At 61.2% G+C, this 10,456-nt stretch overlaps 1 protein-coding gene across 2 annotated transcripts; it reads left to right on the forward strand.

Moving 5' to 3' along the window:
- Positions 1 to 721: 721 nt before the first annotated feature.
- On the forward strand, positions 722 to 10,431 carry Fes (FES proto-oncogene, tyrosine kinase). Of its 2 annotated transcripts, none has more exons than XM_048368836.1 (19): positions 722 to 853; positions 1,366 to 1,587; positions 1,707 to 1,880; positions 3,421 to 3,517; positions 3,641 to 3,824; positions 4,543 to 4,680; positions 4,768 to 4,890; positions 4,987 to 5,109; positions 5,473 to 5,659; positions 5,780 to 5,863; positions 6,384 to 6,593; positions 6,808 to 6,930; positions 7,234 to 7,287; positions 7,776 to 7,894; positions 8,069 to 8,163; positions 8,260 to 8,383; positions 8,680 to 8,837; positions 8,945 to 9,067; positions 9,390 to 10,431. In XM_048368836.1, exons 2-19 carry the CDS (start codon positions 1,375 to 1,377, stop codon positions 9,530 to 9,532), a joined length of 2,472 nt encoding a protein of 823 aa, XP_048224793.1. In that variant the 5' UTR covers positions 722 to 853; positions 1,366 to 1,374; the 3' UTR covers positions 9,533 to 10,431. The 2 variants fall into 2 exon arrangements, with proteins under 2 accessions (XP_048224793.1, XP_048224794.1); XM_048368837.1 differs by lacking the exon at positions 722 to 853 and adding an exon at positions 1,145 to 1,149.
- Positions 10,432 to 10,456: the final 25 nt, after the last annotated feature.

A 10,456-nucleotide genomic window follows, 5' to 3' on the forward strand; every position in this document is an offset into this window, starting at 1 on the left:
GCTGGGGGCTGGGACCAGTTAGGCCTCGCAGTGGCCTGGCTGCCCATGAGCCCCCAGCCATCGCCAGCAGGCTACAGGGCCTTCTTGGGGTGCTGGGAGAATACTGCCACTGAACATAAGCCCAGGCAGAGCTAGTGCCTCTCTGGGCCCCCAGGGTTGAAGGCTCTGGGCTGCCATCTGAAGCCTAAGTTGGGTGCTGACAGCCAAGATGACTTGGGGGGGGGGAGCCAAAGAGGGTCCTGCAGACACAACATACCTCCATTTCCTGGCTCTGCTTTCCAGATCTTCCCCCCACCCCCCACATCCCTGCTGGGGTTGTCAGGACTTGTGCCCGGGAGGCCGGATGGGTCACTGATTTGAGGATTTTACATAAATGCATGCTGTCACCTGAATGGGGTGGGGGTGGGGTTACTAGGTCTACTCCCCTTCCCCTCCATGGCCACCCTGACACCCCAACTTGGTGCTAGAACTGAGGACATTCCCTAGCCCTTAGGGACTATGGGCTCCCCAGAGCCTGCACCTGCCCGGCCCCACCTGCCATCTGCCCCGCCCTCCTGCCTGGCCTTCCCTGGCGGTTCAGGGCCCTGGGGAGGGCCTGGTGCAAGCCCTGGCTCACTGGGCCATTCTTCCCAACCTCCTCCTCCCTTCCGTTTCCGTGGCCCCAGCGCTGTGGGGCTGGGCCTGGCCAGTCCCATCCCGCCCCTTCCCCTCGGCAGCCCTGCCTGGCTGGGGCCAACCAAAACCACGGGAGGAGGAAGCACTGAATCAGGAACTGGCCGGCAGGGCGCGGGCCTCAGTCGTCCCACCGCCCTAGAGGGGGAGCCGGAGCCGCCAAGCCGCTGCCTTGCCTGCGGTAACCCCAGCCTCGAGGCCAGAGGGGACCAGGGGGGCTGGAGATGGAGGGTGGGAGGACAGCCGCCGGCCCATCTCAGAACCCTAACTTGGCGGGGCTGGGGACACAAGGGGAAGAATGGGGGTGGGGGAAGCTGAGGGCAGGATGGGGGGCACTGAGGGCAGGATGGGGGGGGCACTGAGGGCAGGATGGCAGCTGCCTATGTAATTACCCCAGGCTCCAACTGGGCCCAGCTTGACCCTGCTAAGGGCCATGGTAGCTGCTGGTTCTAGCAGCGGAAAGGGCCCTGGCCTGCGGTACCCGCCTGGGGTACCGGGGGAGGGGCACTGGCCTGAGGAACGGTGTGTGTGTGTGTGTGTGTGTAGGATCAGGCTGCTGTCTTGCGCCAGTTGCTTTTTCTGGCGCGACCCCCCACTCCTGCAGCCTGCCCTGCAGCCCCCCTCAGCCCCTTAGAACCCCCTCCATCTCCAGCTGCCACCTCGCCCCCAGTGGTGGCCCTGCTCTGTCCGCAGGACACGGCCATGGGCTTCTCCTCGGAGCTGTGCAGCCTCCAGGGCCACGGGGCCGTGCAGCAGATGCAGGACTCCGAGCTGCGCTTTCTGGAGGGCCTGAGGAAGTGGATGGCCCAGAGGGTCAAGAGCGACCGGGAGTACGCGGGGCTGCTCCACCACATGTGCCTGCAGGACAGCGGAGGCCAGAGCCGGGGCAGCATCTCCGACAGCCCCGTCAGCCAGGTGGGGTTCCCTGAAGTGATCCCACCCATCCCAGTCCTCTCTGAAACCCCCTGGGGTGGACTGGGGGGGCCATTGTCTGTCTCCCTCTGCCTGCTTCCCCCTCCGGCATGGGGTCACAGTCCTGGACCGAGATCACAAGCCAGACCGAGAGCCTGAGCCGGGTGCTGAGGCAGCACGCAGAAGACCTGAACTCGGGGCCCCTGAGCAAGCTGAGCCTGCTGATCCGCGAGCGCCAGCAGCTGCGCAAGGCCTACAGCGAGCAGTGGCAGCAGCTGCAGCAGGAGCTGACCAAGGTGAGGGTTATCATCATCAGTGGCCGTGCCGCAGGCCCTTCTGCATTGGGGGACAGCACACAAGAGCTTCTGCATTCAAAGGGGAAGTGGAAGTCCCTGACCGCAGGCCTGGCCTCTAGAGCGGGTGGTGCAGCCCGGCTCCAGCTTCCTCCCTTCCTCCCCCACTCGGGCTGGCAGCAGGGCCTGTCCCTGCATTGTCTGTGCCTGAGCCCAGCACAGGATGGGTGAGGCTGGCCTGCTCTGGAAAGCCCACCCTCCCTCCCCAGCCCTGCTCCAGTGAGAGGCATGGAGGCCCGGGCCTTTGGGCCTTTGATCTGGGCTGCCTCCTCCTGGGACCCCTGGAGGGTAAGAGTCTCACAGCTCCTCAGTCCAGGTTGTGTGACTTTGTCGCTGCTGCTGTTCTCTGGAGCTTCAGCCTTCCATGTTCAGGGAGCCCTACCCACAGTGCCACACCCCTTCCACCAGGTCCAGCCTGGCTTGCTGTGGACCACAGCGGCCCCTGGTGGCCAATGCGGTCTTTTGCTCACCTATTTCCTCAAAAGATTGTCTAGTTTGAGGATCTGCCCTTCCTTATTGTTGTTATAATTGCACACTTGTGGTTTTGTTTGTTTGTTTGTTTGTTGTTTTCGCCAGTCCTAGGGCTTGAGCTCAAGGCCTGGGCACTGGCCCTGAGCCTCTTTGTGTTCAAGGTAGCCCTCTACCACTTGAGCCACAGCACCACTCTCGGTTTTTTTCTGAGTATTTATTGGAGATGAGAGTCTTCATGGATTTTCCTGCCCAGGCTGGCTTCAAATCATGCTCCTCAGATCTCAGCCTCCTGAGTAGCTAGGATTACAGGTGTAAGCCACCTATGCCTGGCTTTTTTAAATTAGCATATGTTTGTTGCACAAGGAGTTTCATTGTGTAACACTCTGTCCCCACCAAACTCCTTCCTCCATCACTCTTCCTCCCTCCCCTTCTTAATACAATTCCAACAGGTTCTATCATATAATTTTCATACATGCAAATAAGCTACTTGCGGGCTAGGAACGTGGCTTGCCTAGAAAGCATGAAGACCTGGGTTCGATTCCTCAGCATCACATAAACAGAAAAACCCGGAAGTGGTCCTGTGGCACAAGTGGTAGAGTGCTAGCCTTGAGCAAAAGAAGCTCAGGAACAGTGCCCAGGTCCTAAGTTCAAGGCCTAGGACTAACAAAACAGAAATTAACTAATAAATTATTAAACTACTTGACCATATTCACTCTTTTCCTTCTCCTCCCACTGGTCCCAACTCGTTAACAGAGCCTGTTTTACTTTTCTTGTCATTCATTCGTTCGTGTGTTCATTTGCATATTAATTGCACCATCTTGCCACACCTCCATTCTACCTTCCCCAGAGACCTGTCCATCCCACAGCAACTCTGACCCTCCAGACCCTTCCAGAAGGATGAGCTTGGATGTGCTGCCTACCTGATTGGCAGAACATTTCCAGGGCTCCCTCTTAAGTAGGACTCTTTTCTTTTGGGGACCTGCCCCCCCACCATACCCCCCTCTCTCCCCAGACCCACAGCCAGGACATTGAGAAACTGAAAAGCCAGTACAGATCCCTGGCACGGGACAGTGCCCAGGCCAGGCGCAAATACCAGGAGGCGAGCAAAGGTTTGTGTCCTCCCTTGCTGGCAGTGGCGGTGGGGGAGGGGGGATCCAGCCCACAGGAGACCCGGACTGAGCACGGCCTCCGGGCTGGCACACACGCCCATGCGTACTGCCCATCTCTGGCAGACAAGGACCGAGACAAAGCCAAGGACAAGTATGTGCGCAGCCTGTGGAAGCTGTTTGCCCACCATAACCGCTACGTGCTGGGGGTACGCGCAGCGCAGCTGCACCACCAGCACCACCACCAGCTCATGCTGCCCGGCCTCCTGCAGTCGCTGCAAGACCTGCACGAGGAGATGGCCCACATCCTGTAAGCCCGCAGCCCGCTCTGCCCTGCCCTGGGACAGCCCTTACCCCACTACCAGCCCTGGAAAAGCGCTGACGTGGGGTCGTGAGAATAGATCCTGGACTGAGGACTGAGCCAGGGGGTACAGTTACGTTTTCCTAGTCATAGTGCAGAGGGTGCAGAAAGGAGCTTCCACACGCCTGGAGGGAGGAGAGAAATCAAACAGGAAGGACAGCTGGGTGGTGGTGCCTGTCATCCTAGCTACTTAGGAGGCTGAGATCTGAGGATCATGGTTCAAAGCCAGCCCCAGAGACTCTTATCTCCAATTAATCACCAAGAAAGCTGGAAGTGGAGCTGTGTTTCAAGTAGCCTTGAGCAACAAAAGCTTAGGGACAATACCCAGGCATTGAGTTCAAGTCCCTGGACCATCACAAAGAAAACTAATCAGAAAGGATAATAGAAGGATAGATGCTGGGACAAAAAGACAAGAAAAAGGAATCAGGAGGCCTGAGAGCAGGGGAGGAAGTTTCAACAGCAAGTCCTAGGATGGCCTCTTCACAAGGTCGATGTCAAAGGCTAGGGAAGGCTCCCCAACTCGGAAAGTAGAAACGATTCGCATTTGCCAACTTGGGAGATGAGGCGAGGGGCCAACCCAGCAAAACCCTGGGTCTTTGGCTAAGCTGCTCGTCTTTCCCAGCTTGAGACCCCTAACTGGGGTCCCTTATGGGGGTGGGGGGGGAAGGAAGGAGATCCTGCAGGAATATCTGGAGATCAGCAGTCTGGTGCAGGATGAAGTGGTAGCCATTCACCGGGAGATGGCCGCAGCCGCTGCCCGCATCCAGCCGGAGACGGAATACCAAGGCTTCCTGCAGCAGCATGGGTAAGCCGGCGCTGGCACCTGGGCTTGTAGCTATGTGCCAGGCTTCTGCCTTTCCCCTGACTGCTGCCGTGTCTGCCCGGCCCGCAGGTCCGCTCCTGACATCCCACCCTGCGTCACGTTTGACGAGTCACTGCTGGAGGAGGGTGGGGAGCCCCTGGAGCCCGGGGAGCTGCAGCTGAACGAGCTGACAGTGGAGAGTGTGCAGCACGTGTGCGTGGGGCCTCTGGGCGAGGGTAGGCTGCAGCGGGATCCCGGGCTTGACGTGGGCAGGGGGGGCGGGCATGAACTCTGCCCTTCCTGGGGCAGGCTGACCGCGGTGACCGAGGACCTGGCTGTGGCCACTGAGACGGTGCTGGGCCGGCAGCAGGTGGTCAGTCAGCTGCAACAGGAGCTCTGTGATGAGGAACAGATCACGCACCCCCGGGAGCGGTGAGCACCCCTACACTGCACACTCAGCCCCTGACTCTCTCTACCCACCCCTGCCTCTGTGTGTGTGTGTGTGTGTGTGTGTGTGTGTGTGTGTGTGTGTGTGTGTGTGTTGATACTGGAGTACTGGGGCGTGAACTCAGGTTCCACACACTGCCCCTTAGCTTTTTCACTTAAGGTTGGTGTTGCACCACTTGAGTCACACCTCCAGTTCCAGCTTTTTTGGTGGCTAATTGGAGAGAAGAGTCTGTCCTCCCCAGGCTGCCTTGGAACTGTGATCCTCCGATATCAGCCTCCTGAGCAGCGCGGGTGACGGGCATGCGCCTTGTTGCCGCCGGGCCCTATCCACCCCGCCTCTGCCTTCAGGGTGCAGCTGCTGGGCAAGAAGCAGGCGCTGCAGGAGGCGCTGCAGGGGCTGCAGGTGGCGCTGTGTAGCCAAGCCAAGCTGCAGGCCCAGCACGACCTGCTGCGGACCAAGGTGGACCAGCTGGGCTCGGGCGAGCCCCCCGCGGTGCTGCTCCTGCAGGAGGACCGCCACTCCACCTCCTCCTCGGTGAGCCCCCCCGCCCTGCCCGCCCCTGCCGGCGCACCCACCCACAGGGGCTGCGCTCCTCACTGTCGCCCTCCCCCTCCCCAAGCCTGGCCACCTGCTGACGTGTGTCCCTGGCCCCAGGAGCAGGAGCGGGATGGGGGACGGACGCCCACGCTCGAGCTCCTTAAGAGCCACTTCTCTGGAATCTTCCGCCCCAAGTTCTCGGTGAGTGGTACTGGGGCCCCTGCCACTGCCTAAGAGGCAGACAGGCCAAGGGTCTTGGACTCATCCCCACACCCCCACCTTGGTGTTTTGGGTGTCCCAGACAGGAGGCCCTGCCCAGGCTGCCCCGGTCTCTACCCCATCCCATGTCCTCTTCTTCCCCACCTGCCCTATCTGTTCCCCGGGACCAGCTGCCTCAGTTTCTCCATGGCCCTTCCTGCTCTGGGAATGGTTGGGGTCTGTGGCTGGGAAGAGAAGGGGCATCAGCTAAGTTGGCGTTGGCCAACAGCCCAGACCACAGCCTGCTCCAGGGCCAGCAGATGACTCTGCTGCCCCTTGGGGGTCCCAGGCCAGAGGGCTTTGAGCAGGGCCCTGGCCCTGGTGCCCCCCCACCCCCGCTGGCCCAGTGACCCTCACACCCCTTCCCTTTGCTGGCCCAGTGACCCTGGAGGCCCCCCCTCACTGGCCCAGTGACCCTGGCAGCCCCCCTTGCTGGCCCAGTGACCCTAGTGCCCCCTGCCAGCTCCCGCCCCCGGTGCAGCTGGTCCCCGAGGTGCAGAAGCCCCTGCAGGAGCAGCTGTGGTACCATGGGGCCCTGCCACGGGCGGAGGTGGCCCAGCTGCTGGTGCAGTCTGGGGATTTCCTGGTGCGGGAGAGCCAGGGCAAGCAGGAGTCCGTGCTGTCGGTGCTCTGGGACGGCCTGCCCCGCCACTTCATCATCCAGTGCTCTGACGTGAGTGGGCCTCCCTCTCCTCCACACGACCCGTGTGCCAGCTGCCACCTCCCATCCTGGCTGGAGGGGGCTCCGCGTGTGGTGTGTGTCCCCTGGCGCACAGGGTGGCGAGGCGTGTGCTCACAGGAGGTGCCCCTCCTGCTCCCCACTCCCCCCCTGCCCCGCCTGGCCTTGGCAGCCATGACGGCCACCCACCCTGTCCTCTGCCCTGCAGAACCTGTACCGGCTGGAGGGGGACGGCTTTCCCAGCATTCCCCTGCTCATCGACCACCTGCTGTGCACCCAGCAGCCCCTCACCAAAAAGAGCGGGGTGGTCCTGTTCAGGCCTGTACCCAAGGTGAGCTGTGCCCAGGGGCCCCAGGTCAGTGTCCCCTCCCATCAGCACGAGGGGCTCCCCGGGTCCCCATCCTGCCTGCACAAGCGAGTACCGCTCAGCAAGATGGCTGGCCTCTGCCAGGAATGCCCAAGTGGCTCTCCCTATGGGGGACGAGCACCAAACCGGGGGTCCCTGTGCCCCCCCGAGAGGAACTGTCTGTCAGACAGACTCACCCACCGAGGCCCCATGATGAGACAGAGCACCGGGAAGAGCCGATCAGCACCCCTCTTTTGGGCTGACTTCTGCTCCTAACCCTCGCCTCAGGACAAGTGGGTGCTGAACCATGAGGACTTGGTGCTGGGCGAGCAGATTGGGCGGGTGAGTGTGCCCCTGCCACGCTAGCCTCTGCCAGCCCCCGGCACCCTGCCTGCTACTTCCGGGGTCCCCCTTGAGTCGCACCTGAGGCCCCACCCTCCAGACACCTGCTCAGCCTCCCTGCTTCACACTGGTTTTCAATGTATATCCCTGACTCTCTGGTCAGGAAACGGAGGATGGTCCCTACCCCCGAAGCAGCCAGCACCCCCACCCCACCCTACTCCTGCCCTTTCAAGAGGTTTGTGTACAGGAGGGTGAATGAGCCCCAAAATGCCTACTTACGAGGGGAGTCATTTCCCTACGTACACATCAGAATGACTTCGGAGAAGTGATCTCTGGACTTTTCCTTGTGACCTGGAGATTGTGGCAGGTGTGGGTGACTTTCCTCAGTTCCCCACTAGGGGGCAGACTCCCAAGAGCCAGGGGGACCGCATCTGGGGCTGGGGAAGGCTGGGTCTCCTGGAACTGGTGGGAGCCCAAGACCATTTCAGGGGAACTTTGGCGAAGTGTTCAGTGGACGTCTGCGTGCAGACAACACCTTGGTGGCCGTGAAGTCCTGTCGGGAGACGCTTCCGCCCGACCTGAAGGCCAAGTTCCTGCAGGAGGCCAGGTGAGTGACCACAGTCACACCAGGTCCTTGCACCTGGTCCCCCTGGTGTGCAGGAATAGTCACCAGGCCTCTGTCTCTGGGGCCTCCTGCCCTCCTCCCCGGGGCTCCTGGAGGGAGGTGGGTGGCAGGCGGGGGCGCCCGGGCTATGTGGAACCTAAGTGGCACTGCCTCCAGGATCCTGAAGCAGTACAGCCACCCCAACATTGTGCGTCTCATCGGCGTCTGCACCCAGAAGCAGCCCATCTACATCGTCATGGAGCTTGTGCAGGGTGAGGGGCCCTCTGGGGTGGAGCCTGGGGTTTGTGCAGGGTGAGGGGCGCCCCAGGGTGGGGCCCGAAGCTTGTGCTCAAGGCTCCCACCTGCAGGGGGTGACTTCCTGACCTTCCTGCGGACGGAGGGGGCCCGGCTGCGCGTGAAGGCTCTGCTGCAGATGGTTGGGGATGCCGCGGCCGGCATGGAGTACCTGGAGAGCAAGTGCTGCATCCACCGGTGAGCGAGCTACGCGCAGGCGGCTGCCCATAGGCACGCATGCGTGCACACGCACCCGTGCATACATGTTCTCACACAGCCCCCTGCAGACAGGGCCCGTCCATATGCACACACATGGAGAGGCCAACAGCCCCCACCACAGTCAGGGGGAAGTGTTCACACCCAGAACCCCACCCCCACCCCCCAAGCCCACTCCAGGCTGGGCAGGAAGCAGCATCAGTGCATGGCTGTCTAGGGTGCCTGGCCCAGGCTGGCTGGGTGACATTGGCTGAGGGGCCCTGCCCTATCTCACCCAGGGACCTGGCTGCTCGGAACTGTCTGGTGACTGAGAAGAATGTCCTGAAGATCAGCGATTTCGGCATGTCCCGGGAGGAAGAAGATGGTATCTACGCCGCCTCCGGGGGCCTCAGACAAGTCCCTGTGAAGTGGACTGCGCCTGAGGCCCTAAACTATGGTAAGCTGATCCCCGGCCATTCTGGGTCTTGGGTGCAGGCAGGCCCTGGGCCTGCAGGGCCCTCAGCCCCTCATGCCGCCCCCTTTCCCTCCACCCCCCCCGTGCAGGCCGCTATTCCTCCGAGAGTGATGTGTGGAGCTTCGGCATCTTGCTGTGGGAGGCCTTCAGCCTGGGAGTCTCGCCATACCCCAACCTCAGCAACCAACAAACGCGGGAGTTTGTGGAAAAGGGTAAGGCAAGCCCCTTCCGGAGTTCTGGATGCTTCCTCTGCTAACTTGGAACCTTCCCACGGGGTAGCCAGGGCACACTGGACCTCTGTGGCAGGCCCCATGCGGTGTTCCCTCCTCCTCACTGCACATAAGATGGGAGTCACACACCCTGCAGATGGGAAAATGGGCAACAGGGGCTTACAGAGGCCCACGTGCAGAAGCAGCACGTGGTGGGAGATTGGAAGCCACGCCTCTGTCTTGGGATCCACAGTGGACAAGAAGGCCGCTCAAGGAAGCGCAGCCCCTGGTCCCCATGCCCGGTGTGCTCTGCCCATCCTCACAGGGGGCCGCCTGTCCTGCCCAGAGCTGTGCCCTGACGCCGTGTTCAGACTCATGGAACAGTGCTGGGCTTACGAGCCAGGGCAGCGGCCCAGCTTCAGCACCATCTGCCAGGAGCTGCAGTGCATCCGAAAGCGGCACCGGTGAGGCTGGCACCCCATCCTCAAGCCTGAGGCCCCTGACACCAAGAGGGGGTCCTGGGCTCCCACCCCTGTGGCTGTGCTGCAGGCAGGGCTCTTCCTTCCTGTTCCAGACCGAAATAAAAAAAAAAAAACAACTGTGTGTGCCCATCTGTGTGTTGGTATGTGCACTTCTCTGGAGGGAAGGTTCCCGAAGTCAGGAAGGGCCTTTGCAGTGGCTAGTGGACCCAGGAAGGGAGGACAGGTATAGCAGACATGATCTGGGTGGGCAGTTTTCCATGTGAGACAGCAGAGCCAAAGTGCATGGTGGTATACAAGCTTTGGCCAGAAGGTGGTGACATTTCCTAGAACAGGTTCACACAGAGGAGTAGAACCGGCAGGGTGGTGAGTTCCAGGCCTGGGCAGTCGGCAGCCTGGGTGCGGGTCAAGGCCTGAGCCAGGTGCAAAAGTCACTGGTCCATCCATGCCAGAGTTGCTGCCCTGATGGACATGTACAAGCCACATCAAATTCAGGGTAGCTAGGGCTCTGCCCAGAGCAGAGGGTGTGGAGGAAGGCTGTGCTTCTCCAGTGGGGTGAGCACACTGCCGCCCAGTTCCCTGCTCAATCTGCCGTGGAGTCTCGTGGGCTTTTCTTCTCAGGCTGGCCTGGAACTCTGATTCTCCCAATCTCAGTGTGACAGGAATGCACCACCGTGCCCAGCTATTGGTTGAGAGGTAGCCTCTGTTGTGTAGGCCTGCCTGGCCTCAGACACCCTCCTAGAGATCTCTGCCTCCCAGGTGGCTGAGATTAAAGGTGTGAGCCCCCCGGTGGCGCCTGGCTCAGGGGTTCTTAGACTTCGTGGCAATGGTCACTGCAGCATTGTCTATTATGCCGTAAAGCTATGACCCACGGAGAAGCCCTGGAAAGGGGGAGGTGCGGGGTGTGGAGAAA

The sequence above is a fragment of the Perognathus longimembris genome, chromosome 20 (assembly GCF_023159225.1).
Source record: "Perognathus longimembris pacificus isolate PPM17 chromosome 20, ASM2315922v1, whole genome shotgun sequence".
Taxonomy (NCBI): Eukaryota; Metazoa; Chordata; class Mammalia; order Rodentia; family Heteromyidae; genus Perognathus; species Perognathus longimembris.

Bases quoted from the DNA above. Each gene is read 5' to 3' on its own strand.
- Fes (XM_048368836.1), top strand. From the start codon at position 1,375: ATGGGCTTCTCCTCGGAGCTGTGCAGCCTCCAGGGCCACGGGGCCGTG. The intron at 4,681-4,767 runs GTAAGCCGGCGC...CCCGGCCCGCAG, and splicing joins GGCTTCCTGCAGCAGCATGG to GTCCGCTCCTGACATCCCAC. The intron at 5,660-5,779 runs GTGAGCCCCCCC...CCCTGGCCCCAG, and splicing joins GCCACTCCACCTCCTCCTCG to GAGCAGGAGCGGGATGGGGG.